Consider the following 19,534-nt stretch of genomic DNA (forward strand, 5'->3'; position numbering starts at 1 on the left):
TAGATCTGCCTTGCGTGTTGTGAAAGACACCTGAAATGCTGTCGTTCTGAATGCTGTTGGAAACAAGCAGAACAGAGTAGAGCCTGGAGGCCGCGGGGGCACTGGCACAACTCTCTGAAAGGTTCTTGTAAACGATGAAATGGGGCCGCACAGCCGGTATCTGCTGTGGGTGGCGGATGGGGAGTAATGCTGCACGTAGTGTCCAGGCTGAGCAGCTATAATGCGTTTAGAAAGTTTGATCTTCAGTATTTAATCAGTGAACTCAGGGCTATATGATGGGGGGCTTTCTGTGTTTCTGAACAAGAGGGTAGAGTTGCTTGCCTTATGATTCAGTTATAATTGTCCACTAAGAAGGCAAATTTTGAATGTTCTTTTGCCCTTGAATATAGTTTGGTTGTTTTAAAATTACATTTTTGTATTTCCTGACTTTGAAATGTTTGTGTTATGTGAGTGACTTATGATTAGTAAATATGTGCAACCATAACCCTTCATAAAAAAATTTTTTTGTTAGGTATTCATTTGTTAGCACAGTTTAGGTGAAGAGCTGAGTCCAGTGAGCCACAGGTGAAAGTTTGGTCTCAACTATTTTTTTCTGTCTCTGAGTTTGTCACTTTCTTGTTTAAAAATTCATGTATGTAGATTTTTTTTTTCCCCCTCTTCATATTGATAGGTTGCAAAAATAATTTCATTGTAATGACTTTGAACTCTAAAATGTCTGGATTTTATTTTTAGTTTAGACATTTGCATTATTGGGGCAAAACCCTGTGGATGTAGTTTTTTAACAGAGGTTTGGTTTTTTTTTGTTTTTTTTTTTGTTTGTTTTTTTAGTTCCTAGGAGCTATTTTTGAAAACTACTGTTTTACTTTACAGTTTCATAGGAAGAGATCTTGAAAGTCCAATAATGTTACATGCAGTGCTGACTCCTGTGCACGAGCAAGTAGTAATAATACTATAATCAAGATTAAAAATAAAGAGTAAAAAACATACTATGCAAACTGTATCAGGTTCTTGTGTGTTTGTTTTGTTGGGTTGGTTTTTTTTTTTTTTTTTGTTTGTTTTTTTGTTTTTTTAATAATTACATTTAAAAAAAAATCATACTCTACCAGAGGCAAAGGAAGGAGGAGGTTTGTAATACAGAACACTGGATGCAGCTGAAAGGTTGCTTCCTTTGCACCTTTCTCCTTTTTGCCTGTCTTGGAAGGGAAGTACTTGTGAGAACATCCAGGTAAATTTCTGATAATCCACCAAGAAACTAAAAATACGCCACCTAGAGATGGCAGAGTTTGAAATGATGGTTGATTATGGCTGCTAGTGATAAACCTTAGGTTTTTTTTCTTCCTGTTCTAAGACCTTCTGTCAAAGAGCTGCTTGAAACTCTTCCCCCCTGCCGCTGCCGCCCCTCCCCCACAAACAAGAATACTATATAATCACATAGTTTTGCGTGGTATATGTAGCCCAAAATATAGAATAGGTTCAGTTGGGCTAGCATGATTTCTTCTTTATAACATTGTCTACGGCAGGAGTCTTAGGAAAGAATTGCTAAAGTATGCTGTTGATGTTGGGGGGACACTGGTGTGAGTAGACTTTGAGACCTCACATGGACTGTTCTCCGTCTCTTCTAACTTAACTACTTACCTGACTCATTTCAGCGTAACTCTGGGATGTGTCCTGCTTACAGGCTTCCCCTTGTTCTCATCAGATGATATTAATAAGATGATACCCTCAAACATTAATTGAACTAAAGGGAAATGTCAACAAGTCTAAGGAATGTCTTGGAAAAAACCCTGACAGATAGTGAAACTCTTTAAAGGGGGGAAGAAAAAAAAAAAAAACAAACAAACAACCAAACAATCCTTTTTGGTAATTTCATGTAGATTTAATTGAAAATGAAGTAGATGTCTGGGTATGCTTCACTGCGTGGGTAATGCAGTAGATAAAACATACCAGAAAAACTAGTGTTCTGATGGCTATGCAGTATGAAACATATGAAAATATGAGTTCATAGATGATGTATCTTACTGCATAACATGGAGAACCTGTCCAGATAGTAGGATTCCTGATTGTTAAGCACGAGCTGTAGTTCTATTACAGCTCAGTGTAATATGGTTTGTATCACCAGCCAAAAGTTGAAAGCAGGGAATACTTGCAAATAATTGAGAAGCATTTTAACAGAATGCAACTCATCTTAAAAACTTTTTTCTACAGTGAGCTGAATTTTTAAAATTAAAAAAAAGTTGATACCTTTCCCTTCAAAACTGTGACAATTAAGGATAGGTTTTTTTGTGAAGTCTACCACAAATCCGTACCATTTCAGTCTGGTTTTACAAGTGTGACCTTCTGTAGCTTAGGAGCCTGGCTTGCCTTTACCCTTGCATAATTTTGGATTTTGTGGCAGCATCAGCTTCCTGCTGTTGACTAATCTTTAGATTAGAAGCTTGGAACTGGATTTAAAACTTCATGATCTCTGGCTAATGACTAGTGTTTAGTCAGTATATGTTTGTCTTTGTGTGCATGGCCATGGTTTACAGGAAGGATGTAAAGGGAGGTCTCAGAGGGTTGGGGTAAGAACGAAATCTGGACCTGATTCAGTGGTAAGTACAAGCACACAGGGATTTAACAGTCTAGTTTACCTGCAGTAACATAGCACCAATGCATTATTTAGCATGAGTGTGCAAAGGTGAGTGCTTCCTAAGGAAGTATTGTGGGTAAATGTAGAGGAAGGAAGGGAGGTTTAATAGCAAGCAAATTAAAGGAGAGGGAGTAAATATAGCCCCTAAACGAATGTTGTGCATCTCTGTACTTCTACAGTACTCGGTCCAATTCAGTCTTCTCCCGTGATTTGTCTGTACCAGTTGTATAACTTGGATCTCTTTAAGACTGTGGTGAGAGATGTAATTGCAGTACCTGTAGGCATACCAGACTTGGCTTTCATATATCTTGCTTGGGCTACCTGCCCAGGTGAATAAACACAAGGTGGGCTTGGATGGCTGAGGCTGCTGCCTGTGCTGGTACACCATCAGTACTGCCATTACTTTACTAGGTAGATTAAAGGTAATTCAGGCTTTGCATGTGCTGCAGCTGCACCTCAATGGCAGTGTAGGCATACTTCAACCCACAGTAAGGAGTGTCAAGAAAAGATCCTCTCTTTCAGAGAAAGTCCTCATCCTTATCTTTCGGAGCTTGATCTTCTAGTAGTTGCTACCACGGTGAAACACCTGAAGCATCCAGGTTCAGCTGCACTCAGATTTTATCTGTTGGATACCACTCACACAATCATTAAGGCTAGCATTTGTGGAAATCGCTGACAGTACCTCCGATTTCTTGGATTCAGTGAGTCTGATTAAGTTGCTATATGTAAGACTGACTAGCAGATTTCTTTTAGCTCTAACTTAGAAAGTAAACAGCAATTAGTTTGAACTTTGTTAACTAAGAAATAACAAGGGCAGCTTTAATTTTTAATATCTTCATTTTGAAGCCCATGCTATAAAATTTCCATCCCCTGGCCATCCAGTGTTTTTCAGTGATATTTTTGATTTCTGACCTTTAAAAAAGGGACTATTATTTCTTGCTTCTCTTGCATAATCCTCAGATGTATGTGAGGCTTGGAAGGGCACAGCAAATCCTGTTTGCAGTCTTATTTCCAAAGAGGTAACAGCCCCATGTAGATGCCACTCAGAATTTTTCAGAAAGCTGTAGTACTGCTGCAGGCAGGTAACCTCCCTCCAGCACTGGCAGGGCATTTCTGATGGCTGAACTATTTCAGCAATGCTGAGAAATGTTAAAAATATCTAAGACAAAAGATTTTGCAGATTCTTTTAGGTTCTCTGAATTCCTTTCTGCAGGTCGTAGTATAGTGCACATTTTATTACAAAACCTTGCTGGCTCAACACTTGTTCCTTTTAAAAGGATTTTGCTTTCCTCCAGTTTTCTTCATCATTTTGAACAACAGTTCCAAAATGCTGAATATAATCCTTGTGTTAATTTAGATCAAACAAGGAGCTGGTTGTAAAAGAACTTGAAGTTTAAAAATAATTGCCTAATGTACATTACCTGCTCAGATGCTACAGGATGAGCACCAAAAAAAAAATCCTTACTTTTTTTTCAAATAGGAGATATAGCTCCAGTGTTAACCAATTCAGTCATCACACTGCAGTCTGTAGAAGTTAGTTTTTCCAGGGCCAATTTCACGTGTAGGGATAGGGTAAATAATGAAGAAAGAACTAATGTAAACCATCAGCAAGCATATTACTAGTTCTGTAAGATCTCAAACTAAAAGTTACCAGCCTAATCACTGAATATATAACTTGTACTCACTTGGAAGTACTTTCCTCTGCTGCACAATAGCTTTGACCTCAGTTCTCTTAAAGCACAAATTTTACAGCTGTATTTCTTCTACTTTTTCCTGCAGTAATGCCAGATGGAGTAGAAATAGCCTTGATATTTGAACTATAGAAGCTAGAAAAATTTATTTGGTCATACTTGCATGGGCTTTCACAGCTTTTTATGTAAACAGTCAATTTGTGTATGAGATGAAGCTCAGCTTGCACAATTTTAGAACACTCTGCATAGTTGCGTGGCTGAGCAGTTTTATTGTTTTGAATGACATTCTCAGAATTTCTCTAATCTTAAGTGGTATCCTTGTTTGTGGACACATACAGAATAGGCCTTGCCATAAACCAACAGAACAACATCCATGCCTGTTTCCTGTATCAGTAGGTTTAGCTGATGCATGTTTAATGCTAAGCATCCTTTCAAGATTGAAAGTGGATAGAAATAGTCAGTGCTGAATAAGTGCTGGCCAGATGTTCAATAAGGTAGAAAACCTCTAGCCCCATTTCAGTTCAGAAGGTGATGAGCAGCTTTAAAAATTTGGTTACTTGCAGAAGTACCTCATTTGTCATTTAGATGGCTATTAGCTATTCAGATTTGAAAGTCATGGTTGTACTTTACAGTATACCTTGATAGCTTCCAAGTCCTGGGCAGATAGTGTCTGTAAGTTTCCAAGTTGCTGAAGGACAGGAAACAAAGACAAATATCAGTTCATAGCTGACATGAACGCCAGCTTCTTTAGGTCTAGTGAATAAATGTTGAATTATTGCTTGCTTTGCAGAGAGCTTGCTGTGTCTTGTGGTAATGTGTAAATGTCGTTTGCAAAATCACATGTCATACCATGACCTTAATCCTGCTAACATCGCTTGTTAATTGTTCATCTCCAAGCTTGGGCATAAATGCTGTTTGATTAGAGCCTCATTTTGCACTCTGATTGTACATAAAGGTAACAATACTGTCATATAGCATATAGCATTGCTTTCATTAAAGATTGATTTAGATGCTCTGATTTGTTTTTTCTTTTTTCTGCACAGATGATCGTGTGGTTGGAGAAAATGCTAGATAAAATAATCAGCATTTTCATAATATTTTTGCTAGTGATAGGAACCCTTCTGCTAGCCCTGCTCCTTACTGCAAAGGTACAGTGTGCTAAGGAATGTATTCATAGAGCTCATTTTTACATGCTGAATGAAGGTTACTGATATTTATGCAAAACTGTCTAATTTAAAGAATTTTTTGAAAAATTTAGCAACTAAGTGCCCTGTAGTTGAACTTGTTACCATTCCAAGACTACTTATATATAAAAATTTATATATTTATATGTATTAGTATTTATATGTTTATTTACATATGACAAAACTAATATATAGACATTTGGAAATACGAAATTTATTCTAGTAAAAGAATTACTAGCTTATATATTACAGAAACAGATTTGGTTTGCATCCTGTTACACTTTTCTTGTCAACGACAGAGCCACTTAGAATTTTTTCTTTTTAATTTACCTTACATCAGAAACATATTTGCAAAATGCTTAAGGTGCATTTGTCAATTTGTTTGTGTAATTGCCTGTAATGACCTAATGGAATCCTGTTCTGAGTTTAAATGTGCTGAGATTCATGATCACATGTTCCCTGAAATTGATTTTTGATTTGTTGTTGGGGGTTTTTTTTTGCTCACCAGAAGAGGTCACTCATGTACTTTTTTTTTTTTTTTTTTTAATGGAGCTGTATTCATGCTTGAAACAGTCAATAGAGATTGAATGTTTGACTTGAATACAGTTACGGAACAAAAATCAGTGGGCTCTGATGTCCATCTCTTTTTTTCCAAAATGTAGGCTTGTATAATGTTGAGTACTTAAAATTGAAAGCTTTAAAAGTTGTGCAAACATTCCTGCCTAAAGCTTCCTTATATTCATAAAAGGAACATAAAGATATTTATAAAAGGTGTCTTTTATCATTCTGATTGAAGAATTAATTTGGTGAGGCACTTCGTAGCATGGTTGGTCACATTAGAGCTGAGCATTCATTAATTTTTACACTTCTTTGATCCATGGCTTAAAAAGGTATATCTGAAACTGTGCTTTGTATTTTAGTACTTCCCTTGACAGCACTGCTGTATTGTTAGAATTTTTTCTACTGATGAGATAAGGTTTAAATTTCCATTTGCTATTACTAGTCACACAGTCTGTGACTAAAATCGTCAGAACAGACTGATGATTATTGTATTGACTGCTTTATTGGGTTAATGGCACTTCCTTCTTCATAATGGGTTGTCTGCATTGGAAGAATTCTTCTTTAAATGTACAAACTGGTGCCTTGCCCCACTCCCCCCTCTGCGCCCCCCCAAAAAAAAATTAGACAAAGCCTCTCTGAATGTAGGAAGAGTTGTAGTTTGCATTACTAACATTTCTCCTCTCTATATTTAATTTAGGTACATCAAGAGAGTGTTCACATGATTCAAGTCACAAGCAGCTTGATCAATGAGACAGTAGCCAGTCACCCAGAATGGGCAAAGTAAGAATGCTTAAGTTAAGCAAATAGTATAGGGTGGATGAATGAGTTTCCAAGTGCTCTTACGCATAGTTTTTAATTTAAAAAAAAAATCCCCTAGGTGGACAGAAATGGGAGCGACTGTTGCAGGCAGATGTAAATGCTAAACTCTCAGACGGCAGTAGTGTTTATGCATTAGTCTGGAGGACTGTCAGTGTGGTATCTCATTTGAGGGCTGGTTGGACTTCGGTGGAGAAGGACAGCTTTATAAAATTCTCTAGTTAGAGTTTTGGAGAAAAACTTGCACAGTGCAGAGAATGAAGAGGTCAATATTCTTTTCCCTTTTACCTGCGAAAGAAAAGTAACAGCAAAGAATGCTCTCTGTAGAAGGTTGTGAGATGAGAGCAGAATTATTTTTTCAATGTGGAGAGCTGGCTGCAGAATGCCTTTGAGGGAACAGGAGTTGAAGTGTTTTTGGAGTGAACTGAAGAAGAGTTTGAGGGTGGAAAGAATGGTGGATGGGGAGAGTTTGGTATGAATCGGTTGGGAAGGGCTGTTCCTATTCAGAGTGGATGTGTAGAGTGTACGCAGTGGGAATTTTGTAAAGTATGGTCTATGTAATGATTAAAGAAAACACTGAGGCAAATATTAAGGGAGAGAGAAGATTTTGAGAGAAATGCATGTAGAGAAAAACAAGGGCACACTGGTGAGCAAAGGAGTGATTGCATGAACAGCAGAGGGGGAATAGGTAAGACTGAAGAGTGTGATTTTGAGGAGGGGATGTTCCAGTTTGCTTTTGTTCTGCTTCAGCTAAACAGACGTTGAGTAAAGGTGAGTCCAGGCACTTACCAGGCAAAAAGAATTGCCTCCTGGACAAGAACTGTTGACATTTTATTTTTAACAGGATTGAAAGAAAGTGTATGCTGTATTATAAGAGCGACAGAAATTTTCAAAAACAGAACTAAAATGATATAGTTAATAAATGCTACAGGAATATGTGCTTTAGCAATACTTAAGTAGTCGCAATCAAGAGAACAGAAAGCACTTAAAAATGTGTTTGTTTATTCCTTCATGGCATCTCTTGTGTTGTTTGGCCTTTCCATTTTGCCGTAAGATGGAAATAAGTAGGACTACGGAAAATGAAATGAAAATAGCTTATTCACATAATGAAAATACTGGAGTACTAGTTGAGTAATTAGCAGAATTTTAGCTAAAATTTTTACTTCCAGTGTTTGCATCCAAATTGGAAACATCCAAAACACTATCTTTTAATTCATTAGGAGTAAGTATACCACTTGCCAAATCCATCAGACTTCAACAGCTTTCGGAGCTTGATGCTCACATTATGTTTAGAGGTAGGTGACTGAAATGTCTTGAAACTGTCCAATGCAGAACATTTCTGAAGGGTTTGATCTAAAGTCAGGTGAGCAAATGCAGCAGTTTTATTTCCTGAATGCTTTCTTGTTTTGGAAGGGCTCCAACATGTGCCATTGAATCAAGATATAGAAAGAAAGTCAAAGCAGAGAATGTGTGCCCTGTATTCACAAGTGCTGAAATGCTGGCAACTCAGTAGGTCCATTGCTTGAAAGTGACATGACTTCCTGAAGAAATTCATAAGCAGATGGTTTGGTGGGGACTTAGAAATAACTGGTGCCCAAACCTGTTGCTTCATCTGGTCGCTTTTTCAGGGAAACTACGTTAACGATTTACGTTCCACTCGTAATTCAGAAGGTTGTCTTTGCAGCTAGGCGAGACTGCTTCATATAGTATTTTCAGAAAACTAGAACACTAGGAAAATTTCTAAGAATGTAGTGGAATAGCATGCATACAGATTGAAGAGCAGATCTCTTTTGAAAAAGTTGAGATAACAATTTAACTAAAGTTTCGGGAACCTTGGATAATTCCAAATGCAATGATGCACCCTAGATTTAATTGTGCTTTGCTTAACAGCAAGTCTGTTCCTTGATATGTAGAAGGAAATATTCTAGTTGTAGTAAGTTTCTATCTATTTAGCCTTAACTGTTGTTTCAAAGTGTTAATTTGTAATGTGTTTTGGGTGTAATGAAATGGGTAAAATACATAGCAGTTAACATTGTTTTCCTTCTTTAAAAAAAAACTAGCTGGCTCCCAGAAGCCCAGGTTATTCAGAAGGCACTCAATTCAGCAGCTAATAATGTATACCAATATGGCCGAGAATGGATTACACATAAGGTAAGAGTGAGCTCCCCCGCCTTTTTTAATGTTTTCATTTCTTGTATTTCATAAAAGTAAAAAGAAATAAAAAGATTTTTGTCAGTGATTCTTTTCTGTGTGGTTAACCATTTTGTTGACAGATCTATTCTTTCCACTCTCTAGTTTGTGAGTTGAACGAAGGGTGGGAGTGATTTCAGTAGTCTTTTCTGCTCAGAGGAATATTTAAGAGCTGAAAAATCTGTCACCATTTTAATAAGATTGCCAGTGAAAATGCATTAAGTAAAGATGAGTAGGTTTTTTTTATTTGGCTTTAGCTGTCCAATTGTAGACAATGTAGACTCTCCTGCCCCCCAGTATTCTAATTTCTATGTGGGCTGGGTGTGGTAGATTGGATTTTTTTAAAAAAATTATTTATTTATTTATTTATTTATTTATTTAAGTTAACTTCTCAGGAAAATCTGACAAGATTCTTAATTATACATTTTGATACCTAGCACACATCTCAAATTATTTGAAATATTTACTCTAAAGATGACCAAGGATTTTGGATTAAGCATTTTAGAGACAGCATTGGCTTTTCAGTGCAGAAAGAAGTCCTCAGCTTAGTGCAGCAGAATGTTGTGGGTTTTTTGGGGGTTTTTTTGTTTTTTTTTTTTTTTTTTTTTTACAGACAAAATGTTGTGAACCATATTGTCTGAAGTGTGTATTCCATACTGATACTCAGCTTTTCTAATCATTTGGGTTTGAGCCATGCCTTTACTAACAGTCTTATGTGATTCATCTAGCTTGGAGTTCATCAGTAGATGCCACCTTCATTCTGCCCTGTATAATAAAAGATTTCTATATGTTTTAGCTCCATAAGATTTTAGGAGAAAAAGTGAATAACACCGCTGTGATTGAAAAACAAGTGCTAGAGCTCTGGGACAGGCTTTATCACTCTTGGTTTGTGAAGGTGGGTAACTTATTTAAATGGTATTTATATAAACTGTCACTTAGTGCTTTGAGATAATTTATGCTAAGTATGCATTTCTGGGAAAGAGATTAGCAAAAAGTTGGAATGCTGAGTAAAGGTCATAATAATAAAAAGTTGGTAAAAATTTCAACTGTGTAAGATCATTCTGCAGGCACAGTTTGAGTATAGCCAGGGCTTTGTCCTTCACCTGAGTAGTTATGTGTGTTTTTTATGTATGCCATTAATTTATGCTTTGCTCACTTTTTATATTTAGTATTTCATAGTTTAGAGCTTTCTGTTGAATATTTGTGATCTTGAGGAGTTGGGAAAAGGAAACTGGTATTTGTGCAACTTTTATTAATCTGAAATTCTGAGAAAGAAATTGTCCTTTCACTAAGTTTCTTACAACGCATTTTTGCCAACTGTACTAGCCTTCCTATAATGGGTCCTGCACACTGAATCTTGAAAAGTTCCTAAGACTTAAATAATTTTCATGCTGCCAATGCTGTTTGCCTTTTAAAGGAAAAAGCAATTCATTAGCCATGGTGCGATCGAAATATCAAAATGCAAAAGTCATACCCCTGAAATACTTCTATATATTTAAATAATTGCAATTATAGTATAGTAACACTTTCCTTTCTACAGTGGTTTTTAAAGTAACTCTAAAGTTCCAAGATGATCTCTGTATCAAAAGAAGTAAAGAGTTTCAGTACAGTAGTCAGAATAGAAGGGGAAAGAATCAGTTTCTTTTTCTGAGAAGATAATGCTATAGAAGAGCATGTGGAGATAACACTGTTGAGGAATATGGGACCAGTGAGAAATTAAAGCTGTATCTACAATAGATTTTGCTGGCCTTAAGCACTTGGGAGTATTCAGTGTTAAATGCTTGACCAAGAAAAGCACCTACTTTTGATACAGTTATACTGATAAACCTGTTGCTTATAGTAATATAACCTGCGTGCCAGATGGTCCGTAGCACTGTACCATTCAGTAGGGCTCTGTGTCACTACATGTGCTGTAGCAGTACTTTGTTGCTGCAGTATGCAGCACAGGTTGCGTCTGTGTTTGTTGCGTTTTGTGATTTCTTTCCTGCAGTTGCTATTTGAGGGAGTACTGCGAGGCTTCCTTCTTGTAGATGCTCTTCTGGTAGGGTAAGAAACAGCTTTCCTAGCAATCAAAACGGCAGAAAGAGCTTCAGGAACATACTGCTGCTCGCTGCCCGCAATCTTGAAGTCTGTTCCCCTGGCTGCTGTTTGCGTACTAGACGCTCTATGTTACCATTGGCATGCTGGGCTGCAACCAATTATCTGCGGGCTGCAGGTAACTCCTCCAGAGTCTATTTCTAATCTTGCCCCTTCTGTTGCACTCCGTGTCCACGTAAATGTCTCATCTGAGTTCTTTCCACCTGGCTATGTCCTTCTGTAATATTACAATAGCCTTGTGTGGTCCTTGAGTATATCTGAAAACTGGTAAACTAGATGATAGTGCAGTGTGGAGGACATCTGTACCATACCTAACTCTCTCAGTACAGCTTTCAAGCTCCCCACTATTTCAGTTGTATGAGCATAATAATTACACTTCATTTTGAGGCGTGGATAGTGTTGCTCTAGTCTGTAGGTGCCTGAAGAACCCAGGCTCAGGTGATACTCTTCCATGAAAGCTGTAGAATTGAGGAAGAATTGCTGACGAAATGTGGATTCAACCATTAACTGCTACTTTCTGAGAAGAACAGTAGGTAGCAAATGGTGTATATTTTAAAAGGTTCTAGAGACATTGTGATAGAACAGTTACCATTGCGCCTATGTACCCAACGAAGAAAAATAGTAACAGAACAATAAACTGCTTGGAAGATGATGGCATAACTCTGCAATCAAGGTGTCTTTTTCAAGGACAAGAACCTCCTCTTTCTAGTCCATTCAGGTGTGGGGTTTTGTTTTTAAGATCTAGTGACCTTGTTTTAGAGGAAACAGTTGACAAGTTCTTTGAATCCGTTCTTTATAACTACCTGAGGCCTTAGGTGCTACAACAGTGTAGTTGCTGAATAACAATGACCTTGAAATGTGTATGAATAACTGTTACAAAATTTGCGAATGATACTTAATTCTGCTAGTTAATGGCAAGGGCTGTCTTTGAAAATAGACCTATATTAACAGAAAATAGGTTCTTGATACAGTTTACAAATATGAAAGGGCTATTGGAGGGAGATTTTTGACTACTCATGTTTCTGCTCTAAATAAACTGCCAGCTCAGAAGAAAGATCTCTGTGTTGCTGTGGACTGTTAAAGAACGTTGCTAATTGTGCATCATAAAGTGTAACAATGCATCTAGGGAGAATTAGTAATAAGCAGAAAATGCAATGCTCTTAGATAAATCAGTGCAGGGACTTCACTTGGAATACTACTTGCCATGTATGCCAAAAAAGATACTGTCATTTTGAATGCAGGCTGGTAAGGTTAAAAGTTTTTGGAAAATTCTAACAGAAGTAGTGGAACGCTTACATAAATATCAGAGCTGAGAACTTGAGAAGTCTCTTGCTATTAAAGATTAGGATGAGATCTGTTGTAGTCAACGGGTTTGCTTAGACTTGCTTACAATAGAATTTTGACATCCTTCTCTGAAACACTTGTCACAGTCCCAGACTGAGTCTAATAGTCTCATGCTAGGCAGTGATCAGGTGTGATTCAGTTGGACAATAGGCAACTTCATCATTAGGGTGAAGCCACGGAAGGAACTGGCGGTTGTGGTTATGGCCGTTTCCTGTTGTCTTGCTGTGTTGCAGTTACAAAGCTGTGTAGTCAGAAGAAATCCTCCGTGCTTCCAGTTCAGCTTTTAGCTTTTGCATGACTGAACATTTCCAGTGGATTAGTAGACACTAATTGTGAGAAAACTAGTTGTTTTGGTTTCTGCTTGTATTTTCCTTTGTTGATTGTACTGGGAAGAGTTATATGTTGCAAACAGTAAACTATGTAGGCAGTAACTGAAATCATTACCTCTTTCTTATGTGCTTTCATGCAGAGCAAGATAGATACCATTGTATCAGTCAAGCAATAAAGCTAATGTTTAACTGAGGTGAATCAGTACAATATACAGAACTGTTAATTATATGGGATAATTAACTGCAGTTTTCTGTCAGATTTTAATTTTTCCAGTGAACAGAGTACTTCCATGTATTTTTGAGGATGCTAATTAAAGCAGCTCTAAGTATTTGGGTGCATGTTGGATCTGTTCCTCATTAAGAAAAAAATTAGTCTTTGGCTTTCTCATTTCTGTAAGTTATTCAAATGTCTGGTTTCTTTACGTCTTTGTCTCTCTTTTTAAGAATGTAACACATTCTGGAAGACACAAAGGACACAAATGGCACATAAACCGTCAAAACAGCTGGCTTGGTGATATTCTGGACTGGCAAGATGTTGCATCATTTGTTCATGATAACATTGAAACATTTCTTTCGGTATGTATTTTTTGCCCTCATTAGCAAATTGGTCTTATTTTTAACTGATAATAATGTTTCCTTGGGCTACCACTAAGGTTATGGAATTTAAGTACATGGAAAATTATGGAAACACTGTTAGTGTTACCATAATTGCTTAGGTAATTGTAAGTAAGCCTACTTAGGATATAACCATACTACAAACATAACTGGTTGTGATGAAAAAGCCCTCCTGTTTTCAGCATCTTCATTAATACTAGCTTGCGAGACTTATTCCTGAGAGAGATTGTTACTGTAGGATTACCTGTGTCACTTGCAAGCTGGTTTTAAATGCTTCATATTATATAGTCTACTCTTGGAGGTCATTTGTTTGGAATTTTTCTTATTTCATCTGTGTGTTCTAGAAATTGTGGTATTTACTAAATATTAATTTGCTTCAGCCTTGCTTTTCCGTAAAATGTATGGCAAATGTGGGATTAGTGGCTTTTCCCTTTAAAAAAGAGACCAATTTGTTTAGGTTATAATTGAGGAAACTATTGACCCAAGGGGTTGTGAAAACAATTTTTTGTAGTTGTACCTTTTTTCCTCAAATTATTATTCATTGGGCTGAAAGCAGCTTATTTCTCTCTTCTTTTATGAAAGTTCTGGGGAGAATGAAGTTAATATTTTGCACTGTGTAAATTCCTGAATTAATGCACTGGACCTTTCACCTTATGACACGAAAAAGAAAAAACATTGAAAGCAATTGAAACTGAAGCAACTACGTATCTCTAAAAAATGATGTTAAGTCTGAAATGATTAATATACAGAGTCAATCCCTGATATGATTCATCTCTGACTTGAGCTGTTGTCATAAACTAGAAGTATCTTCAGGTTACTATTTATCCATTTTGGAAGAATATTATTTATACCTAACTCACAACATAACATTTCTGTGGATGCAATTTAATCTAGTATTTGCCTCAAGGCAGTTCTTGGTTTAGAGTGATGGACACGTGTGCTTTTTCTGTCCTCCCTCAACTGCTGCTCAAATGGTTACAGTTTCTATCATAGAAGAAGATGTGAGTCAAGAAAAAGTTGAGAGAAACTTTTTATTGTAGTGAACCTTTTTTCAGTTAATAGTGAAATTTGCTTAATTCTTTGTCAAAGTTGACCATGCATGCTTGAGGCAGAGTTATAAAAATGCACAACACATCCTCATTTAAAATCAATATGGAGTTTCCTTCTAGGCAAGAGGGAGAGAAGGAGAAGAAAGTACACAATAGGTGCTAGCTGTGTCATTTACAACATTGCTGCACAGTAGTTGGAAACCATGATGATAAGTGTACTTCAGTAATCTAAATAGGCTACAATAATGCAGGAAATAGTGTAAAGAGAATAAATATTTAAGACTGAAATACATTAATATTAAAATTTTCATCTAGCTAGCATGCTTTGCTTTACTTCTAAAATCTGGTTTAGAAGTTCAGGGAAAAAAAGAGCCAGCAGTTGCTTGCTTTCCTGTTTATTTCCATGAAATCATTACTCATCCGCTGTGGGGAAACACCTGTCCTTTTTCTCCACACACTCATGTCCTTAATGACAGACTGTAAACCAGTCAGCATAGTATATAGCTCTAAATCCTGATTTCACATCCTTACTGGGCAGCATTTTCTTTGCTGGCTTGCTCATCCACAATGCATTGCATAAATATTATTCACACTGATATTTCATATTAAAATTGATGAAAATCTGATTTCTCTGCCTGTCTAGGTCATTAAAACTTGGAGACAATGAAAATAAGAATAGTTTTGACTTAAGTCTGCTTTTCCTAAGCAAGTAGCTTACCTACCCTAGGATGCAATGGAAGCTTACTGTATTTGGGATTTATGTTTTTATCAGAGAATAAAAATCTTGGTATTTTGAAGAGGAACAATGAGTTATTAGAATGGCATACTGAATTGGGAAGGATCAATATTTTAAATTAGGCGGGTGCTTTTGAGGAGGCTTGTTTTTTTGGTTTTTTTTTTTTTTTTTTTTTTTTTCTTTTTGATGGATTTTGTGTTCTGGTTTGGGTTTTTTTGGCTTTGTTTACTTTTTTGTGTTTTGTGGGACTTTGGATAGGATTTTTTTTTTTTTAATTTTTTGTGTTGTGTAAGGTGGGGGATTTTGGGAGGGGTTTAAATAGGTTAGCTATAATTCAGACTGTAAGATATTTCTGCATTTGGACACTTGAAATCAACGCTAACCTGCAATTCTTAAGAATATAGCAAGACACAGTACAGACCCAAATCTGCTTTGACAATTTTTTTTTTTTTTTTTTTAAACAATGAGATAACTGTAAAGAAGTGTGTGCAAATATGCAGCTATAGTGAGACTTCCTCCACCTTTGGAAAAGACGAGTACACTACTTGCACATAATAAATACTTATGCATATATTGAGGCTAGAGTTTACCATAGAATAACTGTCTTGCTAGCCCCTTGGCTTTCTGAAATATGTCGGAATCATAGAATCATAAAATACCAGGTTGGAAGGGACCTCAAGGATCATCTGGTCCAACCTTTCTAGGCAAGAGCACAGTCTAGACGAGATGGCCCAGCACCCTGTCCAGTTGAGTCTCAAAAGTGTCCAGTGTAGCAGAGTCAACCACTTCCCTGGGGAGATTATTCCAATGATTGACTGTTCTCACTGTGAAAAATTTACCTCTCGTGTCCAGTCGGAATCTGCCTGGGAGTAACTTGTACCCATTGCCCCTTGTCCTCACCATGTGACTCCTTGTAAAAAGGGAGTCACCATCTTCTTTGTAACTACCCTTTAAGTACTGGTGCATGGTGATGAGATCCCCTCTAAGCCTCCTTTTCTCAAGGCTGAACAAGCCCAGTTCTCTCAGCCTATCCCCCTACGGCAGGCTTCCCAGACCCTTGATCATCTTGGTGGCCCTTCCCTGGACCCCCTCCAGCCTGTCCACATCTTTTTTGTATAACGGGGACCAGAACTGTACACAGTATTCCAGGTGTGGCCTGACAAGTGCTGAGTAGAGTGGGATAATGACTTCTTTATCCCTGGTGGTGATGCCATTGCTGATGCAACCCAGCATCCTGTTGGCCTTCTTGGCCACAGCAGCACACTGTTCACTCATATTGAGCTTCCTGTCCACCAGGACCCCCAGGTCCCTTTCCACGGAGCTGCTCTGCAGCCAGGTGGGTCCCAGTCTGAGCTGCACTCCTGGATTATGTTTTCCCAGGTGCAAGACCTTACACTTGTCCTAGTTAAACTTCATAAAGTTCTTGTTAGCCCACTTTTCCAGCCTATCCAGATCTTCCTGCAGGGTGGCTCTCCCTTCCCCACTGTCTACTTCCCCACTCAATTTGATGTCATCTGCAAACTTCATCAGGCTATACTTGATCCCGTTATCCAGATTGCTTATGAAGATATTGAATAGCGTTGGGCCCAATATCGATCCCTGGGGGACCCCGCTTGTGACGGGTTGCCAGTTTGAAAAAGAGCTATTTACCACCACCCTTTGGGTGCAGATGACTCGGTATTCTCTGAAAATACAGCAGTTTGACAGTGTCATACTGTAATCACAAGCAGATAAGCTCTTTTCCATTGATGGAAATCATAGGAAGTGTTCATCCTCTTTAGTAAGAGAAGGAGCATTTGCTGTAAGAAGAATGTTAAAAGACGACAGGTGCAAGTGTTTCCCTTCAGGCTTTTCCCATAGTGGAAGAAACTTTCATATTAGAATTGAAAGCATATAATTAAATCACTGGTATAGCTGTGCTGCGGAATTACTGTCATTCATTTAATTTGTAACAATATGCATCAATTCAGTACTTTCACTATGAGTATCAAGATAAAGCACAGAAGACTTCTGTATCCCCCTCAAAATGTGCTGTTCATTATAGCACTTAGCTCTAGTTTGATGTAGACAGACCTTAATTATTTTAAAGTAATTCACTATATAAACATGTAAATTGCCTGAAGATTTAATATGAAGATAAGCTTTTCCAAATCACCAGTTTGCTTTTTTCTAAAGCTTTAGTGTTAGCAGCACTGCTGCCTTTCATCTTCAGATTTTTCCTGTATTCTTTAGAAGCAGTAGTGTTATGAACCAGTTTATCCAGTGACGTGTTTCTGAAGTGGGGTTTATTTCATCCTGTTCTTCGTCTGGGGAAAGAACTAGAGTGGATCCTCACTTATGCCTCGAATTTTGCACCCCATGCTCTGTTATAAGGTAGTTTTTCGGGTGAATAAAATATGCAATACATAGCTGGGCTGTTAAGGTTTGATTGCTGAAAAATAAAAAAGCCTCATTCCTTCCCCACTCACCTGCTTTTCCACTCATACCCTTTTCCTCCATTTCTTGAAGGCCTGAAACCTTGAAAAAGTAAATTGCTGATGGCTAAATCTGTGAATGATCACTCAGAACTCCCTTGATGGTATATGAGACATTGCTAATGTCTCCTTAAATTGATCTTTTTGCTTCTTGCACAAGAATATTCATCATTCCACCAGCAGCCAGTATCTCATTCAGAGATTTCCCAGACAGGAAGACAGAAGACCTTCCATTAAGATGTACACAGCAAGCTTCAGCTCAGTTAAGTTTCTCTACCCGTGCCTTTAGCATGACTGATCTGTGTGTTCCAAATCAAGTCAGTTTCTCAAATATTTCACTGAGATACCACATATCCTAATGTTTTCTCTGGCCCTGAGAATTTCTTCAAGTATTCTCCTAAATTCATAGCTAATACAGTCCATTCTTCAATAATAATTCAACCACCATGCATTTTTTTTTTTTTATATATATAGTAAAGTAAGCATTCAGAGGTTTGGTGTTCTCTTCTTCCTGATGGGTATTGTTTATTTTAGGGTAGGTGGAATTCAACCTGATCTATACTTTTAGAGGAGTTGATTTCTTTGCTCAAATCAGAAAGTCAAAGCCATGATGGAGGATAGTCCTTTTTCTCTTGCTGTTTTGTCTCCATTTCATTTAAAGGTCAAGCAAAGATGTTTTTTCAAAAATAAGCTGTTGAGCCCTGAAGGGTTAGCCCAGAACTTTATGGGTAAACATTTATTTGGAAATCAGCTTTTAATGGGAGCAGGAAGTCTTTGATCTTGTGCATACTGTACTATTCTTCATAAAGTTCATTGCTTGTCTTTTACCTTAAAGGTTTATTGACTTGTTCTGTTGCTGTCATTTTTGAGTTGTAAGGATGATACATCTTTCTGAACAGGAAAAAAAAAAAAGAAAAGTATACAGAAGGACAAAGTTTTTTTCTAATACCTCTGTGTGTCCAGTTTTATTCCCTTTATAAACCTGTTAATGATACCTATAATCAAATTAGGTACATGAATTTACCTGACTTCCAGAAGTTTGTTGACATGGAGTTCTCAGCAAATGACTTGTTTTGGTCAAGTGCCTTTTGAACCTTCTTTTCAGGTATTGGCCAGTTTAAGTGGCCAATAGGACACCTTAGATGGCTAAGAACATTAAGTGCAATTTTGATTTCTTGCCTGTTACAGATTGGAAGGGCACAGCAACCGATGCTGACAGTGACACATCATGGTGCGATGCATAAGGGAGTCTTGAATTCTGTACACCTTCATAGCTCATTTCAACACAGATCTCTTCAGGCTACTTACAAAGTAGTATTTTGGGGAAAGATGTGTGTTTTCCAGTTATTTAATAACAGTAATAGTAAAAGTATCATTATTGCATGAATATTCACAATTAGTTGTGTTTTGGAGAACTGGTCTCAGCTGGCAAGGTGTTAGAAATTGTTTATGCATAGTAACTGAGCTCATTAACTCAACTGCAGTATGCTCTGGGAATCAACCAGCATTATGAACTCTCGGGTGCACGTACATGTATTTTGATTTTGTGACTGTTAGTGAAGTATTTCGGCACTTTCTGATACTGTATTTAGGAATGATTAATGTCTGCTATGTCTGTCTTCCCATCCTAGTGATGAGAAGCAGCGACGAAAAGCGCATGTCTTGAAATTTTAATAGTACATATACATAAAGAGGAACTTACTCTATAGCTAGAGACAAGTCCTAAAAGATGCAGTTGCTTTCATAAGACATACTGAAGCTGAAAAAAAAGCACTGTCCGTGCTTACTCTAAAGCAAATGCTAGTGATAACTAGTTCAA

General features: G+C 37.4%; 1 protein-coding gene across 2 annotated transcripts in view; it reads left to right on the forward strand.

The window, feature by feature from the left end:
• The window catches only part of TMEM245 (transmembrane protein 245), a gene marked incomplete at its 5' end in the record, with an annotated part of 86,084 nt that overhangs the window by 32,442 nt on the left and 34,108 nt on the right, over positions 1 to 19,534 (forward strand). For both annotated transcript variants that reach the window (XM_082330234.1, XM_082330233.1), the window contains 5 exons: positions 5,364 to 5,468; positions 6,763 to 6,845; positions 8,942 to 9,032; positions 9,868 to 9,966; positions 13,286 to 13,417. In XM_082330234.1, the coding sequence (XP_082186360.1) occupies positions 5,364 to 5,468; positions 6,763 to 6,845; positions 8,942 to 9,032; positions 9,868 to 9,966; positions 13,286 to 13,417 (510 nt within the window). The remainder of the gene's footprint in view (positions 1 to 5,363; positions 5,469 to 6,762; positions 6,846 to 8,941; positions 9,033 to 9,867; positions 9,967 to 13,285; positions 13,418 to 19,534) is intronic.

The sequence above is a fragment of the Platalea leucorodia genome (assembly GCF_965183815.1).
Source record: "Platalea leucorodia genome assembly, chromosome: 1".
In the NCBI taxonomy this organism is placed as follows: Eukaryota; Metazoa; Chordata; class Aves; order Pelecaniformes; family Threskiornithidae; genus Platalea; species Platalea leucorodia.